Below are 21,849 nucleotides of genomic sequence, written 5' to 3' on the forward strand. Positions count from 1 at the left end.
GCCTACTGGGACTTCGAAGAGGTGCAGCAGCTCGCCAGACATTTCCATTACATCCCCTGGTCTTCTGAGTGACGTATCCTGGCAAGTCGTCATACATTTGGGATCAGACCACCACCCCCCATAATTCCTACCATGGACCGATCACCAAACTTAATAACCTCTGATCGCCGGTCGTTTATCAATCAGAAGAAGGCCAATTGGTTCGGATTTGTTGTGCGTCCCGAGAGTGTCAAGGCTAGAAGGACTGCCATTAGTCGTATCCGTATTCTCCGAGCCGAAGGACAGCCATCACAATTTACTGTGGACAAAGTTACGAATGTCATCCGTGGGGCTAAGTCTTCCAAGGCGAATGGACACTCCGGAATCTCTACACTGATGCTGAAGAATCTGGATCAACCCGGATTTGAGTACCTTTCAACCGTTCTCCAGACATCGGGTACTGTAGGAGTGTTCAAAGACACGTTTTGAACACTCCAACAGTACCCGATGTCTTGAAGATGAGCATAGTGATCCCTCTATTGAAGCCTGGAAAAGATCCGAGTAAGGGAGGAGTCGTATAGACCGATCTCTTCTCTCATCAGTGCAAGACGCTTGAGGGACTACTCCTCCCGAGTCTCGTTGGAGAATTTCCATTCGCCGGGCATAAGCATGAATTTTGAAGACTGGATATCACAACAACTGCTTTACATGTCATCACCGTATACATTTGCCATGGCTGCAATCAGCGCAGGCCATGTGATAGGAAAGTAATGGAGGCACTGGACCTATCGAAGGCATTCGACACAGTCAACCATACCTTACTCTTTGAGAACATCCGCCAATACATCCCTCCGGCCAGACCTGAAACGCTGAGTCGCGATTTATATGTGTGGTCGCCAGTCATTTGTCAAATTTAGGGATAAAAAACAATAGGGAGTTCACCCAAGGCAGGGTGAAATTTTCGGCACTGTTTAATCTCTACCTATCCTCCATTCTCCCCCCTCCAGATGGCATAGAGATCGTATCATAAACGGACGATTTCTCGATTATGGCATCAGGTCCCCCACTATTTGATAAGATCTGTTATACGTTAAACGTCTACCTCAAAGAACTTACCTATTGCTTTACTGCAAGAGATCTGAACATATCTGCAACCAAATCTTCATCCACATCGATGAACCGTTCGACATCGACAAACAGGCTATTAGTGTCAAACTTGACAGCTCTTACAAATTCTCCCCACATGCTACAGCTTTTTGCGAGAAAGTCAACAAGGTCCCCAAGTTCCTCAAATTCCCGGATCTGGTACTCAACACAATTGTGGTGTAGGGTATAAAAACTCTAATATACTTTATGGCTATTATTGAACAATAACCTTACTTAACAAAATTGTGCAGAATTCTAAACTACAGTGCAGCATGGACAGTGCGGTGTGTGCAATATAAATATACTATGGGTCTGCCTAGACCCAGAAGTATCAATTTATCCAAATTTGCGAAATTAGATTAAAATTCCCTATTTTATAAACCCAGTACCTTTAATTGGGAGATCGGTTTTAAATATTCAAATATGGTCCAACCTAGACCATATTCCATATCGAATATAATATACGCCCTTTCGAAATCCAAAACATTTAATTAAAACCTTAAATCTGAACCTATTTCTATAAAATAACGTTTGTCCTTGGGTCAAAAGAGTTATTTGTTCAAAACTGTATGACGAGAAGACAAAAAATTCGTCCTATATCTTGATTAAAACACAGACGTAAACGAGTGACAGGCATTGCTAATTCGAACTAAGAAGTAAATCGAGTCGATCAGTATACTTAAATGCCGGAATATCTTATTATCTTCTTGAAATTGCAATCGAATAAGAAATATGCATTATATAGGGTCAACAATGCTAATTGGAAGATTTGTCTCTATGGCAGCTTTTATCCATTCACGTACTAGCCGAACCGGGCCCGCTCCGCTGCGTCTTCTTTAACTTTCTTATAACTTTTATATTGCCATTGTATTTCCATAGTTAGTGAATAAGTCCTGTTTTGTGGTGGGTACACTTCGCCCTGAATATGGACTCGAATTCGTGCTCTACTTCCAAATACCTTACTTTTGAATCCTATAATGCAATGGTGGGTAAATATGTCCAGTTTGGGGGTATTTTGGGGTAACCAACCAGACACTTAACACTTAAAGTACATATAAGATTCATGCTCTACTATCAAATACTTTTCTATGAGCCCAATTTATCAATTTTAAATTTGATTCCAAATTTGTGGTTTGAAAAATAGAAATGTCGACTCAAACTCATCCAAATTTCAGATTTAACTTCGATTTTTGAATTGAAAACAACTTTTTAGTAACCTTTTAAATTTTTTCTTTTTATGGCATTTTCATAGTTTCTATTAGGACGTCGCGATGTTACCCCTTTTTCCAAATATCTATTTAGTCTTCGAAAGTTCATTGTAGTTTCTTTATTTCAAATGGAATTTCGTTTACTTTTCCAATTTTAACAGACGTTTAAAAATTTTAATTTGATTTCCGAACTTTGGTAAATTGAAAGGTCATGTCAAATTTCTTTAGATTTTTCTTTTTGAAATTTTTTGCTCTTCGTCGCAGGATTCACTAATAGAAGGTTAGGTCACATGCAAAAACACAAAGTGGATAGGCCCCATAAACATCATTAAGGATGTCAAATCTGACGATTGAAAATGTCATCATATAGGAGAAAACGTAAACAAAGAATGAATGTAAAAAGAGAACAAGTTGACATCCTCAATGCCAAGTACTGCCAAATATTAAAAAAAAAGTATATCGGCTGATCGCTTGGCTTAACCTTATTCAGTGAATCCTGTCTTCGTCGATTCAATTTCCATTTCTATTTTGATTTCCCATCTAAAATTGGGAAAATAGACACAAAGACAGATGGAAACTTAGAAGATGGGAGTTAAAATCTTGAACTTCCAATCGAAGTGTGAAAATGCAATCAGAAATTTTGAAGTCGATCTGAAAATGGAAAATATAAGTGAAAACAAGTAAAAGCGTGCTAAGTTCGGCCGGGCCGAATCTTATATACCCTCCACCATGGATCGCATTTGTCGAGTTCTTTTCCCGGCATCTCTTCTTAGGCAAAAAAGGATATAAGAAAAGAGTTGCTCTGCTATTAAAACGATATCAAGATATGGTCCGGTTCGGACCACAATTAAATTATATTATGTTGGAGACCTGTGTAAAATTTCAGCCAATTCGTATAAGAATTGCGCCCATTGGGGCTCACGAGTAAAATAGAGAGAACGATTTATATGGGATCTGTATCGGGCTATAGAACGATTCAGACCATAATAAACACGTTTGTTAATGGTCATGAGAGGATCCATCGTACAAAATTTCAGGCATATCGGATAATAATTGCGACCTCTAGGGGTCAAGATCCCAGATCGGTTTATATGGCAGCTATATCAGGTTATGAACCGATTTGAACCTCATTTGACACAGTTGTTGAAAGTAAAAATAAAATACGTCATGCAAAATTTCAGATAAATCGGATAGGAATTGAAGCTAGAAGCTCAAGAAGTCAAATCCCCAGATCTGTTTATATGACAGCTATATCAGGTTATGAACCAATTTCAACCATACTTGGCACAGTTGTTGGATATCATAACGAAATACTTCGTGCAAAAATTCATTCAAATCGGATAAGAATTGCGCCCTCTAGAGGCTCAAGAAGTCAAGACCCAAGATCGGTTTATATGGCAGCTATATCAGGTTATGAACCGATTTAAACCATACTTGGCACAGTTGTTGGGTATAATAACAAAACACGTCGTGCGAAATTCCATTCCAATCGGATAAGAATTGCGTACTCTAGAGGCTCAAGAAGTCAAGGTCCAAGATCGGTTTATATGGCAGCTATATCAGGTTATGGACCGATTTGAACCATACCTGGCACAGTTGTTGGATATAATAACAAAACACGTCGTGCAAAATTTCATTTCAATCTGATAAGAATTGCGCACTCTAGAGGCTCAAGAAGTCAAGACCCCAGATCGGTTTATATGGCAGCTATATCAGGTTATGGACCGATTTGAACCATACTAGGCACAGTTGTTGGATATCATAACAAAACACGTCGTGCAAAATTTCATTCCAATCGGAAAAGATTTGCGCACTCTAGAGGTTCAAGTAGTCAAGGCCCATGATCGGTTTATATGGCAGCTATATCAGGTTATAGACCGATTTGAACCATACTTGGCACAGTTGTTGGATATCATAGCAAAACACGTCGTGCAAAATTTCATTCCAATCGAATAAGAATTGTGCACTCTAGAGGCTCAAGAAGTCAAGACCCAAGATCGGTTTATATGGCAGCTATATGAGGTTATAGACCGATTTGAACCATACTTGGCACAGTTATTGGATATCATAGCAAAACACGTCGTGCAAAATTTCATTCCAATCGAATAAGAATTGCGCACTCTAGAGGCTCAAGAAGTCAAGACCCAAGATCGGTTTATATGGCAGCTATATCAAAACATGGACCGATATGGCCCATTTACAATACCAACCGACCTACAATAATAAGAAGTATTTGTGCAAAATTTCAAGCGGCTAGCTTTACTCCTTCGAAAGTTAGCGTGCTTTCGACAGACAGACGGACGGACGGGCGGACGGACGGACGGACGGACAGACGGACGGACATGGCTAGATCGACATAAAATTTCACGACGATCAAGAATATATATACTTTATGGGGTCTCAGACGAATATTTCGAGTAGTTACAAACAGAATGACGAAATTAGTATACCCCCCATCTTATGGTGGAGGGTATAAAAATGTAAATCAAATACGAAATGAACGTGTATCATGAAACTGAAAATTTAAAACAACTGATTGGATTGAATAAACTTAAAATTTAAAATGAAGATGGAATGGACGAAGGAAAAAAATTCTAATACAAAAATCGAATTTCAAGTTGCCATGACGTTTCAATTTCCAAACCAAAGTTCAGAAATCAAACAAACAAAAATTAAAAAAAAAAAAAAAAAAAAACAAACAAGTAAAAGCGTGCTAAGTTCGGCCGGGCCGAATCTTATATACCCTCCACCATGGATCGCATTTGTCGAGTTCTTTTCCCGGCATCTCTTTTTAGACAAAAAAGGATATAAGAAAAAAATTGCTCTGCTATTAAAACGATATTAAGATATGGTCCGGTGACCACAATTAAATTATATGTTGGAGACCTGTGTAAAATTTCAGCCAATTCGTATAAGAATTGCGCCCATTGGGGCTCACGAAGTAAAATAGAGAGAACGATTTATATGGGATCCGTATCGGGTTATAGACCGATTCAGACCATAATAAACACGTTTGTTGATGGTCATGAGAGGATCCGTCGTACAAATTTCAGGCATATGGGATAATAATTGCGACCTCTAGGGGTCAAGAAGTCAAGATCCCAGATCGGTTTATATGGCAGCTATATCAGGTTATGAACCGATTTGAACCTTATTTGAAACAGTTGTTGAAAGTAAAAATAAAATACGTCATGCAAAATTTCAGCCAAATCGGATAGGAAATGCGCCCTCTAGAAGCTCAAGAAGTCAAATCCCCAGATCTGTTTATATGACAGCTATATCAGGTTATGAACCGATTTCAACCATACTTGGCACAGTTGTTGGATATCATAACAAAACACGTCGTGCAAAATTTCATTCTGATCGGATAAGAATTGCGCACGCTAGAGGCTCAAGAAGTCAAGACCCAAGGTCGGTTTATGTGGCAGCTATATCAGGTTATGGACCGATTTGAACCATACTTGGCACAGTTGTTGGATATCATAACAAAACACGTCGTGCAAAATTTCATTCTGATCGGATAAGAATTGCGCACGCTAGAGGCTCAAGAAGTCAAGACCCAAGATCGGTTTATATGGCAGCTATATAGATAGATAGATAGATAGATAGATTTTATTTTGTTTTCTTTAAACATTACAATTCAAATTTCTATATACTGTTTGATTAAGATAACAAAATGTAAATGTAATTAGTTAATGACAATAACTTTAAATAGTTGTCTGTCAATACCATATTTGTTTTAATTTGTGCTGTTAAATAGCTAAATTTAGTATGTTTGCGTAACATTACGTTTAGATATATACATTTTATAAGCCATAAAGTTAACGTAAAATTTTATAAAGTGTAAAGTTAAGGAAAAAATTTACATATTCTTTTTTTTTTTTTTTTTTTTTTTTTTTTTCAAAATTGTTCTCGATTTATGTAGTTCCGATATCTCAAAGCATTGCTAACATAATTATATAATCCATCCCACCCACAATAAAAAGTTCCATTTAAAATTTGTATTAGCTGTACATCATCTAGATAGGCAGTTCCAAAATGCCGTACCCTAAATTCTTGTAATACTGGACATCTGGCTATGAAATGTTGCAAGTTTTCGACTTCTCTCAAGTTACACAATGTACATTGGTGTCTCGCTGCGTTTCTAAAAACGTTTCCATTCAGTGGAAGTACATCTGCCCTTGTTTTCATTATAATAGCAATTTTGTCCAGTTTCCAAACATCTTGCATGTATTCAATCCCGATTTCTGGATTCAAAAAACGATAAAATCTGCTTTCACTTGCTCTTGCTCTATCTATTTTCTCTGTATAGCTTTTCCTTTTGAGATTATTTACAAGTATAGTTGTGGTTGTAGACCAATCTTGCGCTGTTCTGAATAGATTTTCAATTGGAACGTTAGTGCTTTCGGACCAAGATTTCAGTGCCAAGGCCCAGAAAATTTGTTTGTTCCATATTTTTATAGAAAGCTTATGCGGGAGTCTGTTATTATCGTAAAGGAATAAAGTTTTATATATATAATCCATATGTAGTTTCAATGTGTAAAAGTGGTTGTCAGGTACATCGGTCTCTAAAGATAATATATAATTTGGTATATGTTTTGGTTGCTTTAAAACCTTTTTCAAAAAGTACCTTTGTAGTTCATCTACTTCTTCAAACCAGTTGTACCCCCACACCTGGGCTGCATATGACTGTGTGGTTTTGCACACACTCTGGAAAATTTTCCATTTCGATATAAGGGATACATTTGAGTTATTGATCAGATTTTCCCAAGCTGCGTTTATACAAATCTTCGCTCGTTTGTTTCTTTGTTCTGCATGCTTAGTAAAACTCATTTTTGGAGTTAGAAGGACTCCAAGGTAGCAGTATTCGTTCACCACTTCAATTTCTTCATTGAGGTATTTCCATCTCTCCCTTGAAGATAACCGTCCTCCATTTCGAAACACCATTATCTTGGATTTTTGCAAATTTACCACCATATTCCATCTACTACAATAGTTTTCTAAATTCCATATCATTTTTCGAAATACTTCAATATCATCAGCTAGTATGACGATGTCATCAGCGTACAGTAGTACCCGAATATTTATTTCGTCTAGCACTAACCCTCCTTCCAACCAGTCGTGTATATCATTTAAATACAGAGTGAACAGTAAAGGCGACAGCAAACACCCTTGTCTAACTCCTGTATAAGTATTAAAATGTTGCGATACATTATCTCCAGTCCAAACTACCGATTTAGTGTTTTGGTATATGTTTTGTATTAAATAAACCATCTTTGTTGAGATTCCGATTTCATGCAATTTATAGATTAAAAGTTGCCTGGGTACCATATCAAATGCGGCTGAAAAATCGACGAAAAATGCGTACACTTTCTTTCTTTCAGATAACTTGCAGTGGACGATTGATGCCAGATTGTAAACATTGTCTACGGTTGAGTATCCTGGTCTAAAGCCTGCTTGAAATTCTTTTAATATATTATAATCACTAATCCATTTCTTTAGTCTATTATTTACAATTCCCATAAAAATCTTGGCCATTGTATTCATAAAAGAGATGCCTCTATAATTACTTGGGGTGTTTATATCGCCCTTTTTGTATATAGGAAATATTACCGACTCTTGCATGATGTTATCTAGCTGTCCTGATTCATAAATTCGATTATATTGACGTGCTAGCTCTGTAAGAAATTGATGTGATGAATATTTCAAAAACTCATACGGCACCCTGTCCATTCCTGGCGCCTTATTTTCTTTCGTTTCGTTTAAAACATCTTGAATTTCACGTACATCTATTTCTCTATCCAGTTCAATATTTGTTCTTTTCAGTACGGCATATTCAATGTTATTTGCAAACTGTGGTTTATTTAATAGCATATTGAAATATATCTTAAAATCCTCAGCAGAAATACTGCTACCGATTTTATGTTTTTGTCCTCTTATCTGTTTTGCAAGTATCCACCATTGTTTTACATCTGTGGTGTTGCAGATTTTAGCTTCTAACTCTCTGGCATACTCCAATTTCCTTTCTTTACATGTTTTCTTGTACGTCTTAACCGCATTCAGATAAGTTTCTTTGTCTTGTAGAGTGCTACTTCTCCTGAACAAATGATTTTTTTCTTGCCCTCTCACATCGACTGTTGTACCAGTCTGCTTTGTATTTGTTGCATGTATTTTGTTTATTTGTTATTACGACCGACTTCTGAATTAAATTGGACAAATCTGATAGATTGTCTATACCATTCCCATTTATAGCTAAAAGAAGGTTTTGATTCAAGCTGTTCTGGTATCGCTCAGTTGTTGCCTTTTTCCAAATAAGTTTTGGCGGTAAATTTAATGGCTTTGCATTGATATCGATTTTATTTAATTTAATTTCTATTTTTAGTGGAAAATGATCAGACCAAACTTTTTCTTCAACTTCGAATTTTTTAATCATTTTCAGTCCATAATATGATATTGCTGCTAAATCGTTAACCGAACTGCCATTTTTGCTCACATACGTGTAATGCCCCTCTTCGTCTCCTTCGGTTCTGCCATTTAGAATTAACAGTCCATTATCCTCACAGAATTCCATATATTGTTTTCCTTTTGCATTTACAATTGAGTCTTTTGAGCGCCTGGTTTCCATTCCCGCTGTGAACTCAGTTTCCAGACCGCTTTCAAGATTTTGTTGGAGGTTACCAATTCGTACATTAACATCCCCTGCTAATATTATATGTCCGTCATCTATTTTTTCAAATATTTCTCTCATCGCCTCAAAATCACAGGCCCAATTCTCTCCACGTATATAAACAGGAACGAACGTAAAACATGATTCCAGTGTGCTTATTTTAATCATATTTAAATGGTTTTCTTTCACGAAACTATAATCAACTCCTTTTGTTTGAAGATCTTTTCTAACACCGCATACTATTCCACCACTTGCACGCCCATGTATACTTGATCTTTCTGCTTTCTGCCACATTAAATTGAAGTCCTTAAAATATTTCGACCAGTTTTCTGTTTGGGTTTCCATAACGTGCGTCTCAATTAATGCAAACATATCAAAGCCTCCAATGTATTCGAAAAACTCAGGGTACAAACATTTATTTTTTAAACCATTAATATTATATGAAAGTATTTTAAAAGTTGTTTCTGACAAAATATTCATTTCTTCTATTACTTGACTATATTCATTTTTATCACTTGGGAACTTCTTTAGTTTTTTAGATTTAAATCGTTTTTTAAAATATTATATTTAACATTTAAATTGAAATCTTCTCCATACAATTCCTTAAAAATATTAATTGCGCTAGTCATACCGCACACCAACTTTTTCTCAGAGTTCCACTTAAACCATTTATTTTCAATTTTTAGCTTATCATCCCTGACTTTTATTTTGTATTTTTTGCTGAAATCCATAAGTTTTCTCCGTAGTTGAAGCATAACTATTTTATCCAGCCTTCTTTCTGCGTTGAGATCTCGTTCGATGTAGATTTGTGTTCCTTTAGCTATATTAAAACATGGACCGATATGGCTCATTTACAATACCAACCGACCTACACTAATAAGAAGTATTTGTGCAAAATTTCAAGCGGCTATCTTTACTCCTTCGGATGTTAGCGTGCTTTCGACAGACAGACGGACGGACGGACAGACGGACGGACGGACGGACGGACGGACGGACAAACGGACGGACGGACGGACGGACGGACAGACGGACGGACATGGCTAGATCGACATAAAATGTCGCGACGATCAAGAATATATATACTTTATGGGGTCTCAGACGAATATTTCGAGTAGTTACAAACAGAATGACGAAATTAGTATACCCCCCATCTTATGGTGGAGGGTATAAAAACAATCTCATTGGAAATTGAGAAAAGACAATGGAATGTCAAAAACAAAATAAAAATGTAGAAAAAGGAGGAGAAAATCGAGAAGTTCTGAATGAAACTGCAATCAGAAATTAAGAAATGGAAGTAAAAAGGAAAATATTTATAAACAAGTAAAAGCGTGCTAAGTTCGGCCGGGCCGAATCTTATATACCCTCCACCATGGATCGCATTTGTCGAGTTCTTTTCCCGGCATCTCTTTTTAGACAAAAAAGGATATAAGAAAAGAGTTGCTCTACTATTAAAACGATATCAAGATATGGTCCGGTTCGGACCACAATTAAATTATATGTTGCAGACCTGTGTAAAATTTCAGCCAATTCGTATAAGAATTGCGCCCATTGGGGCTCACGAAGTAAATTAGAGAGAACGATTTATATGGGATCTGTATCGGGTTATAGACCGATTCAGACCATAATAAACACGTTTGTTGATGGTCATGAGAGGATCCGTCGTACAAATTTCAGGCATATGGGATAATAATTGCGACCTCTAGGGGTCAAGAAGTCAAGATCCCAGATCGGTTTATATGGCAGCTATATCAGGTTATGAACCGATTTGAACCTTATTTGACACAGTTGTTGAAAGTAAAAATAAAATACGTCATGCAAAATTTCAGCCAAATCGGATAGGAAATGCGCCCTCTAGAAGCTCAAGAAGTCAAATCCCCAGATCTGTTTATATGACAGCTATATCAGGTTATGAACCGATTTCAACCATACTTGGCACAGTTGTTGGATATCATAACGAAATACTTCATGCAAAAATTCATTCAAATTGGATAACAATTGTACCCTCTAGAGGCTCAAGAAGTCAAGACCCAAGATCGGTTTAGATGGCAGCTATATCAGGTTATAGACCGATTTGAACCATATTTGGCACAGTTGTTGGGTATCATAACGAAACACGTCGTGCAAAATTCCATTCCAATCGGATAAGAATTGCGCCCTCTAGAGGCTCAAGAAGTCAAGACCCAAGATCGGTTTATATGGCAACTATATCCGGTTATAGACGGATTTGAACCATACTTGGCACAGTTGTTGGATATAATAACAAAACACGTGGTGCAAAATTTCATTTCAATCGGATAAGAATTGCGCACTCTAGAGGCTCAAAAAGTCAAGACCCAAGATCGGTTTATATGGCAGCTATATCAGGTTATGGACCGATTTGAACCATACTTGGCACAGTTGTTGGATATCATAACAAAACACGTCGTGCAAAATTTCATTCTGATCGGATAAGAATTGCGCACGCTAGAGGCTTAAGAAGTCAAGACCCAAGGTCGGTTTATTTGGCAGCTATATCAGGTTATGAACCGATTTGAACCATACTTGGCACAGTTATTGGATATCATAACAAAACACGTTGTGCAAAATTTTATTTCAATCCGATAAGAATTGCGCACTCTAGAGGCTCAAGAAGTCAAGACCCAAGATCGGTTTATATGGCAGCTATATTAAAACATGGACCGATATGGCTCATTTACAATACCAACCGACCTACACTAATAAGAAGTATTTGTGCAAAATTTCAAGCGGCTATCTTCACTCCTTCGGATGTTAGCGTGCTTTCGACAGACAGACGGACGGACGGACAGACGGACGGACGGACGGACGGACGGACGGACGGACGGACGGACAAACGGACGGACGGACGGACGGACGGACGGACAGACGGACGGACATGGCTAGATCGACATAAAATGTCGCGACGATCAAGAATATATATACTTTATGGGGTCTCAGACGAATATTTCGAGTAGTTACAAACAGAATGACGAAATTAGTATACCCCCCATCTTATGGTGGAGGGTATAAAAACAATCTCATTGGAAATTGAGAAAAGACAATGGAATGTCAAAAACAAAATAAAAATGTAGAAAAAGGAGGAGAAAATCGAGAAGTTCTGAATGAAACTGCAATCAGAAGTTAAGAAATGGAAGTAAAAAGGAAAATATTTATAAACAAGTAAAAGCGTGCTAAGTTCGGCCGGGCCGAATCTTATATACCCTCCACCATGGATCGCATTTGTCGAGTTCTTTTCCCGGCATCTCTTTTTAGACAAAAAAGGATATAAGAAAAGAGTTGCTCTACTATTAAAACGATATCAAGATATGGTCCGGTTCGGACCACAATTAAATTATATGTTGGAGACCTGTGTAAAATTTCAGCCAATTCGTATAAGAATTGCGCCCATTGGGGCTCACGAAGTAAATTAGAGAGATAGACCGATTCAGACCATAATAAACACGTTTGTTGATGGTCATGAGAGGATCCGTCGTACAAATTTCAGGCATATGGGATAATAATTGCGACCTCTAGGGGTCAAGAAGTCAAGATCCCAGATCGGTTTATATGGCAGCTATATCAGGTTATGAACCGATTTGAACCTTATTTGACACAGTTGTTGAAAGTAAAAATAAAATACGTCATGCAAAATTTCAGCCAAATCGGATAGGAAATGCGCCCTCTAGAAGCTCAAGAAGTCAAATCCCCAGATCTGTTTATATGACAGCTATATCAGGTTATGAACCGATTTCAACCATACTTGGCACAGTTGTTGGATATCATAACGAAATACTTCATGCAAAAATTCATTCAAATTGGATAAGAATTGTACCCTCTAGAGGCTCAAGAAGTCAAGACCCAAGATCGGTTTAGATGGCAGCTATATCAGGTTATAGACCGATTTGAACCATATTTGGCACAGTTGTTGGGTATCATAACGAAACACGTCGTGCAAAATTCCATTCCAATCGGATAAGAATTGCGCCCTCTAGAGGCTCAAGAAGTCAAGACCCAAGATCGGTTTATATGGCAACTATATCCGGTTATAGACGGATTTGAACCATACTTGGCACAGTTGTTGGATATAATAACAAAACACGTGGTGCAAAATTTCATTTCAATCGGATAAGAATTGCGCACTCTAGAGGCTCAAAAAGTCAAGACCCCAGATCGGTTTATATGGCAGCTATATCAGGTTATGGACCGATTTGAACCATACTTGGCACAGTTGTTGGATATCATAACAAAACACGTCGTGCAAAATTTCATTCTGATCGGATAAGAATTGCGCACGCTAGAGGCTTAAGAAGTCAAGACCCAAGGTCGGTTTATTTGGCAGCTATATCAGGTTATGGACCGATTTGAACCATACTTGGCACAGTTATTGGATATCATAACAAAACACGTTGTGCAAAATTTTATTCCAATCGGATAAGAATTGCGCACTCTAGAGGCTCAAGAAGTCAAGACCCAAGATCGGTTTATATGGCAGCTATATCAAAACATGGACCGATATGGCCCATTTACAATACCAACCGACCTACACTAATAAGAAGTATTTGTGCAAAATTTCAAGCGGCTATCTTTACTCCTTCGGATGTTAGCGTGCTTTCGACAGACAGACGGACGGACGGACGGACGGACGGACGGACAGACGGACGGACGGACAGACGGACGGACATGGCTAGATCGACATAAAATGTCGCGACGATCAAGAATATATATACTTTATGGGGTCTCAGACGAATATTTCGACTAGTTACAAACAGAATGACGAAATTAGTATACCCCCCATCTTATGGTGGTGGGTATAAAAAGGTTTAAAATTTATAAATCGAATTCGAAATAAACGTGTATATGGGTCTCAATAAGCCTTATTTCTTTTCAGCAACAAAATTTGGAATCCAAATTGAAAGTTATAAACAAAACGTCTGGATTGAGGAAACTCAAAAATCGAAATGAAAATTGAATGGACGAAGAGAAAATATCGATTAAATATGGGTAAACCGGTAAAAGACAGGCCCTGCCCGACAAGCCCTGCAAATTTTTCCATATAGCTGTCATATATACCTAACTCCCAGTTTACATTATTGTCTCCATTAAAGGCATATTTATCATCGAATTTCGCTAAAACTTGAAACAGTGAATTTAGTCGGACCTCTTTATATCTATGATGGATATGGTCCATATCGGATCATATTTGAATACACATAGCTGCTATATAGACCGACCTCTTGATTTATTTCGGCATCGGATAGCTGTGAGCACTGCACAGGTTGAAACATTGAGGTCCGATCAGTGTGATGTTCATGGCTGTCACGCTGTTCACTAACCAAAGGTTGCGGATAGTGGAATGCTCCATACGGAGTAGCTGCAACGGCAGTCGCGGAGAGTCTCAGCGAGAGGCCGGGCGGCACCGGATCTTGCACAAATACCGAGTGCCTATGATGCTCGATATGATAAGTCGATTTATTGGTGCCTTTTAACAACCAGTGGCCACACTGTTTCCGCGGCGATCGGTCTATTGGACTGGATTGAGGAGCTTGCTCACTTATAGGAGCTTGACGAGGATCGCCACCTCCACATGAAAATGTGGCTACAACACAAAAACCTCTTGATTTATGTATTTGTACCCGTTAAAGGCGCATTTATGACCAAATGAATTTGACTTCTCGATATCCGTGCTTAGGTTCGACCATATTTGTATATACCTGCCAAATAGACCGATTTCGCTGGTAATGATTATGGGCCCATACAAGACGCATTTTTAATTTGATATCGGCACCGAATATGGTTAAGGACGTTCCATATTTGTATATAGCTGCCACATACACCTGTATATCGATTGAATATCTTCGGCCTTTGACATATAACCGTGATGGTGGGAACCCCAAGTTCAGCGCGGCCCTACTTAATGCGTTTTTACTTCTTTTTTTATTCCATTACTAAATTTGATATATAGGTTAAATAGACACCGCTTAATCTGCTGTCAATTTGATCTCCTCCATTATACAAATGGAAAGTGTCGCTTTACAAAGTTTAGTTCCATAGTTTCTTAATAAGCTAGGGTAAAATTACTTAGTGCACTTAGTGTACTTAGTGCATTTATTTGTAACGTCCACAATGAGAAGAAAAGTATACCGATCAACTCAGAATCGTTTTCTTATTCGATGTACAATGTACAGATCGCATTTTCAATCTTATTTACTTCAAATTTCAAAGTCAATATTTGACTTAGAGACGAGAACTATTGAAAATGGATGGGATAGTGATATATTTAGATATAGCCCTCATATATGTGTTCGCCCGATTTATACCAATATTGCAATTATGTCGTTCATATTTTGATATAGCTCGAATTTGAACCCGCATTTATTAGCAGAATTTTTCAAAATTCTGCCAAATGTTTTTATACACCACCGAAGTTATGGGAGTGTATCCATTATGTCATTGCCTCTGCAACACATCGAAATATTAATTTTCGACACTACAAAGTATTTCTTTTTATACCCACCACCGAAGGATGGGGGTATATTCATTTTGTCATTCCGTTTGCAACACATCGAAATATCCATTTCCGACCCTATAAAGTATATATATTCTTGATCAGCGTAAAAATCTAAGACGATCTAGACATGTCCGTCCGTCTGTCTGTTGAAATCACGCTACAGCCTTTAAAAATAGAGATATTGAGCTGAAACTTTGCACAGATTCCTTTTTTGTCCACAAGCAGGTTAAGTTCGAAGATGGGCTATATCGGACTATATCTTGATATAGCCACCATATAGACCGATCGGCCGATTTAGGGTCTTAGGCCCATAAAAGCCACATTTATTATCCGATTTTGCTGAAATTTGGGACAGTGAGTTGCGTTAGGCCCTTCGACATCCTCCGTGAATTTGGCTCAGATCGGTCCAGATTTGGATATAGCTGCCATATAGACCGATCATCCGATTTAGGGTCTAAGTCCCATAAAAGTCACATTTATTATTCGATTTCGCTGAAATTTTGGACAGTGAGTTGTGTTAGGCCCTTCGACATCCTCTGTGAATTTGGCTCAGATCGGTCCAGATTTGGATATAGCTGCCATATAGACCGATCATCCGATTTAGGGTCTAAGTCCCATAAAAGCCACATTTATTATCCGTTTTCGCTGAAATTTGGGACAGTGAGTTGCGTTAGGCCCTTCAACATCCTCCGTCAATTTGGCTCAAATCGGTCTAGATTTGGATATAGCTGCCATATAGACCGATATACCAATTTAGGGTCTTAGGCCCATAAAAGCCACATTTATTATCCGAGTTTGCTGAAATTTGGGACAGTGAGTTGTGTTATGCCTTTCGACATCTTTCTTCAATTTGGCCCAGATCGGTTCAGATTTGGATATAGCTGCCATATCGACCGATTTCTTGATTTATGGTTTTGGGCCCATAAAATGCTTATATATTATCCGATGTCGCCAAAAATTTGGGACAGTGAGTTAAGTTAAACCCCTTGACATACTTCTGCAATATCGCACAGATCGGTTCTGATTTGGATATAGCTGCCATATTGACCGATATCTACGTTTTAGGTTTTGGGGCCATAAAAGACGCATTTATTGTCCGATGTCGCTGAAATTTGAGACAGTGAATTTGGTTAGGCTCTTCGAAGTCCTTCTTCAATTTTGCCCAGATCGGTCGAGATTTGAATATAGCTGCCATATAGACCGATATCGCGATTTAAGGTCTTGGCCCCATAAAAGGCGCATTTATAATCCGATTTCACTGAAATTTGACACAGTGACTTATGTTAGGCTTTTCGACATCCGTGTCGTATATGGTTCAGATCGGTTTATTTTTATACCCTCCACCATAAGATGGGGGGTATACTAATTTCGTCATTCTGATTGTAACTACTCGAAATATTGGTCTGAGACCCCATAAAGTATATATATTCTTGATCGTCGTGAAATTTTATGTCGATCTAGCCATGTCCGTCCGTCTGTCCGTCCGTCCGTCCGTCCGTCTGTCTGTCGAAAGCACGCTAACTTCCGAAGGAGTAAAGCTAGCCGCTTGAAATTTTGCACAAATACTTCTTATTAGTGTAGGTCGGTTGGTATTGTAAATGGGCCATATCGGTCCATGTTTTGATATAGCTGTCATATAAACCGATCTTGGGTCTTGACTTCTTGAGCCTCTAGAGTGCGCAATTCTTATCCGATTCGCCTGAAATTGTGTACGACGGATTCTCTCATGGCCATTAACATACGTGTTTACTATTGTCTGAATCGGTCTATAGCCCAATACAGCTCCCATATAAATCGATCTCTCTATTTTACTTCTTGAGCCCACAAAGAGTGCAATTCTTATTCGAATTGGCTGACATTTTACACAGGTCTCCAACATAAATATAATTTAATTGTGGTCCAAACCGGACCATATCTTAATATCGCTCTAATAGCAGAGCAAATCTTTTCTTATATCCTTTTTTTTGCCTAAGAAGAGATGCCGGGAAAAGAACTCGACAAATGCGATCCATGGTGGAGCACGCTTTTACTTTTTAGATATAGCTAGTGTACTTTTAGTATTTGGTCCAAATCGGAACATATTTTGATATAACTGATATGGGACATAAGGTATGAAATTTCCACCGAATTTTGATGAAAGGTGGTTTACATATATTCCCGAGGTGGTGGGTATCCAAAGTTCGGCCCGGCCGAGAAAATAAAAACCAAAATGTTCCTCCTGTAAGGATCACTAAATACTACTTATAAATTTCCCATGAACATTCCGTTAAGGAACTAGAGATCAGAAAATGGAACGATTCAGATGTTTTCTGAAATCAAATGAACTAAACGAGTCAATGTAGGAATTGAATTAAAATTGTTTGAACATTTATTTGATGTTGTTGTTGTGTTACCAGTGTGTTGTAGACTGAGGCGGGAGCCCTTGCCGATGGAGGACTCCATCGGGTCAATCCGGTACGTGCAACCGGCTGCCACGGGATTGTTAATTTGATAATAAATGTTTGCTATATTTAAAGTATGTGTTTCAATACAGATATTGTTTCTTTTGCTTCAACAATGTAGAAAAGGTTCGTTTTTATTAACATATTAATGAACTTAGAACTATTTACGTAATATCTAAATAATTTTTGTGTTTATAACACGCAAAGCCTCTTTTATTTGAAAAAAAATATGTATAGTTTCCTTATTTTATTATATATATGAGTGAATCTTAGGCTATTTGCATAAACTTTAAGAAGAAATTATTTAAGGAAAATTTGTATAATTTGGAAAGTTTATATCTATATTTAGTACAAGAGTATTCTAGATTTTGATAAAAAAAAAGCAAAACCGTTTTCTGTTTTATTGAAGTGTTTTAATGAAGTCAACATAAAATATATTTATTGAAGAAATATTACTGAAATTAATGTTTGATAAATAAATTCTCTTTTTGCAATTCAATTAAATTTTTTTTCTTAGTTTTATCAAAAAAATTTAGTTTGGATCTTTTTTATATCAACCTTACCTACCCTACCCTATGAGACTGATACAAAGAAAAATATAATCAAGTTATAGCTTGTTTGATGTAAATTTTTTGTTTTTGTGGTAATGACATATAAAATCCTCTTTTAATGTTAAAAAAAGCTATAAAGTTTTAATTTTGTTTTGTTTCATTAAATTAGTGTTTTGCACGTTCAGTTACTAATAAAATTGTTAAAAATTATGATATTCAATACATAAAGTAAATTACAACTGATATTGTGTTGCAATCCGAGCCATAAGACTTTTAGCATGAATGCTAAGCCCTAGCATTTGTCAAATTTGACCGAAAATAATTTCTTGGAAGTTTAAAACAAGAAACAGATCACTTAAACTTAAAAGCTAAGAGTCCAGCTCTTCCGGAGACGAAAAGCTTTATATATAACATATGCTTTGGTCTCACTAAATGAATGTGTATTAAGATAAGGAAAAAGTACTCCAACACGGTGACAAACTAATTCCGTCGATTTTTTTTTAATTTGTTGTGGATCCATGATTTTAATTGTGCAGGAGCACGATGGCGGAGAGAACTATATTTTGTTATAGCCGACTGGCATGCTTGCAATGAAGGTAGTTTTTCCAAACGGTCGATTTCCCCAAATTCTTGTTCAATTTCATTTAATTTCGTTAATACTCCATAGAGTCCGTGTCGTCTTTCCGTAAGGTGATGCTAAATAAAATAAAAAAACAAAAAATTTTAAGTACGAAAATAAATAATGGATGAAATGGAAATTTAGTCTTGGATTGCCAAAGCGTATTGCAGAAATTTTATTTGCAAATGTGTGAGTATACATTACTTTATGGTAACATGAAAAAGATAAAGAAAACACTTTTTTGTGGGAACTCCCAACTCCCAACTACTTACTATTTCTTTTTCGATCTGATTTTTGTCTTCTTTCTTCCTCAAAATCATATTCTGATTCCAGATCAGTTATATTTATTGCATTGTCCATGGTCTCGTCTTTCGTTTCTCCATCACTGTCTCCGTCACTGCTATCAACATTGACCCCATTTTCGATGCTTTCATTATCGTTCTCACCGTCCTGGTTATCTATATGGTTCTCCTCAACTTCGTCGTCATCCTCATCATCTTGGTCATATCCTGCTGCTGATTCCAGAAGTTTAGAAACTGTTGTGATTTCCGCCACTGGCACTGGAAGTCGATAATGGCTCTTATGTATGTCTTTGTGATGGCCAAGGAAGTTTGCTAGGGTGTCGACTGAAGCTTCCCCAATATTTAAAAGTGAGGTGTGTGTAGCTACATATATGCTTTCGCAGTATGGTTCCTCTCAATGTATTTGGCATATCTGCACCACATTCTGTTGCGAATTTTCTCATCAACGGACAAGCCCTATAATATTTTTTTTCCAAATTGGATTTAACTTTTTGGGAAAAAATTTATGGATTTTTCTTGATTCCAGCTTTTTTGCGATATTTCAATATGGTCTCAATGGCCCTTTGACATAATTCGTCAAGCAAAACGCTTACCCCTCTATCCAGTTTGCCAGTTAAACTTACTCTTAGGAATCTTTTAGCATAATCCATTGATTCTTTTGACATAGTTTTAGCTAAATCTTCCGTCATGTCAGAATCACAGATACTGTTTTTCAATTTATAATTTTCTATCAACAATCTTTCGGTCTCTCCAGCTCTTCTTCGATTAAACATTTGTATATATACCAAAGAGGTCTGAACTAATGTTCTCCATTCATAATAGCTATACTTTGTTGATAAGACTCTCAACGCATTTCTCATTTTTGTTCTTAAATAAGAGGTCATCTTTGTTATGTCGTTTTTCCTGGGTAGGGTTACATGTTTCAATCTTTTCAATTTTTGTTGATCCAATATTGCTCTACGATTGATCTGTATTGGAGTGTCCTCCTCCCAAAGAATCATAAAGTCCTTGAGCTGCTCTTTTAAATCAAAGTTCTGAGATTTTACAAATTCGGATTTCTGTGTATGTCCACACTTTTTTATTAGGGTTGAAAGACTTGATGCTACCGAAGGGGTAACAAAACCGGTGTGCATATTCCATTTTGCTGTATTTCTCAAAGCTAAAACAACATTGTCGTAGAGATATGGTTTATATATGTCTTTAAGTTCTTTAACGTCCGGTGATATTTTTTTCATTTCAATTACAAATCGCCCCAAAAGTCTCATGTTGGCCCTTACTTGGTCATGTTGATGATGTGGTACAAGTTTTTCCGCTAATTTATTTCCGAACTTAATTATAAATTCATCATACCGAATCTCCTTTACCAGATTGTCGTTGTTAAGAACCGGAAAAATTTCTAATTTTAATAAATCGCTTGCAGCTGGGTGAATATATTGTGTAAGTTGACGTCCCTCAATTAGATTCTTTCTATTCCCTTTATTTTCTGGACCACAACATTTTTTCAGATGCTTACGAATATTTACTATTTTGTAAAAGCCTTTACATTTCTTGCAACAAGTGTATTCCTCCGCAGTTTCACCAGATTTAAGTTTTTGTCGCGTAGTTATTAAAATTCCAGAGTTTTTTCTGCTCATTGTGTTGTGGACAAAGTCTCCCTCTTTGCGAAGTTCCTCTAATATCTGCAAACGTTCGAAACTCTTCTTTGGCATTGTCATTGCTCGTTTTATTTGTTTTTCCGATTTATGTTTCAAGAAAAAATGTCTTGCGAGTTTACATTGCAACTTACTACAAAAAATGCAAAAATGTTGTTTTGACTTCAGATTGGGATTTTTCAACAATAAATTGTTTATGTTTATGGTATCTTTTATTGGTTTTATTGGTTCGGTTGAAATATCCAAAGATTTTGAATCAAGAAGCAGCGAACCAGGTTGATATTCCGATACTAAGGTTTCTCCACCAGAGCTTGTTGTTTTAGCCGTTGAGTCGTTACCGATTTTCGTAAGATTTTTATTTACAAAATCTAATGGTTCTGCTACTGCTCCGTTGATGGTGTAAGTAGTATTTATTGGATTGATTGAACTATTGCCCATAGTCATATCTGGATTGCTAAAATTCATTCCTGGTTCTAACTTATTATAGACCTCCATACACTTGTGTGCCAATTTTGCCGATTTACTTCCTTCGATGCTGGAAATGTTTTCGATTTCTACAACAGAGAATGTAGCATCTAAGCTTCCATCCATGTTAGAGCTCTGTTGAATTGGGGTTGTGTCGCTTTCGTATGGAGGGTTAATGATATCAATTTGCAATATTTGTGGCAAGTCATCTACAGTGTTAAGAATCTTAGAATCCAGGTTTTTGGTATCGTCAACCTGGTTCTGGCAGATACGAGGGTCTGGAATACGACGTTTAAAAAACTTACGGGCATTTA

At 37.2% G+C, this 21,849-nt stretch overlaps 2 protein-coding genes across 5 annotated transcripts in view; both read right to left on the reverse strand.

The window, feature by feature from the left end:
* LOC131998538 (uncharacterized) overlaps positions 1 to 21,677 on the reverse strand; it is a 229,932-nt gene extending 208,255 nt beyond the window's left edge. For 2 of the 4 annotated variants that reach the window (XM_059370901.1, XM_059370902.1), the window contains exon 1: positions 19,389 to 21,677. In XM_059370901.1, coding sequence (XP_059226884.1) covers positions 19,922 to 21,661 — 1,740 coding nt within the window. In that variant the 5' untranslated portion in view covers positions 21,662 to 21,677 and the 3' untranslated portion in view covers positions 19,389 to 19,921. Of the gene's footprint in view, positions 1 to 2,823; positions 2,985 to 18,297; positions 19,194 to 19,388 lie in introns of those variants that run through there. The other 2 variants (XM_059370903.1, XM_059370900.1) reach the window with 2 other exon arrangements.
* On the reverse strand, positions 5,931 to 7,732 carry LOC131998539 (uncharacterized). The gene is made up of 2 exons (XM_059370904.1): positions 6,964 to 7,732; positions 5,931 to 6,813 (listed from the first exon to the last, which is right to left on the reverse strand). The coding sequence occupies exons 1-2, from the start codon at positions 7,662 to 7,664 to the stop codon at positions 6,234 to 6,236; spliced, it is 1,281 nt and encodes a 426-aa protein (XP_059226887.1). The 5' UTR covers positions 7,665 to 7,732; the 3' UTR covers positions 5,931 to 6,233.
* Positions 21,678 to 21,849: the final 172 nt, after the last annotated feature.

This window comes from Stomoxys calcitrans, chromosome 1, assembly GCF_963082655.1.
Source record: "Stomoxys calcitrans chromosome 1, idStoCalc2.1, whole genome shotgun sequence".
Classification (NCBI taxonomy): Eukaryota; Metazoa; Arthropoda; class Insecta; order Diptera; family Muscidae; genus Stomoxys; species Stomoxys calcitrans.

Coding starts and splice junctions, on each gene's coding strand:
- LOC131998539 (XM_059370904.1), bottom strand. CDS start 7,664: ATGGTACCCAGGCAACTTTTAATCTATAAATTGCATGAAATCGGAATC. Junction 6,814..6,963: donor GAAGTAGATGAACTACAAAG/GTACTTTTTGAA, acceptor CGATAATAACAG/ACTCCCGCATAAGCTTTCTA.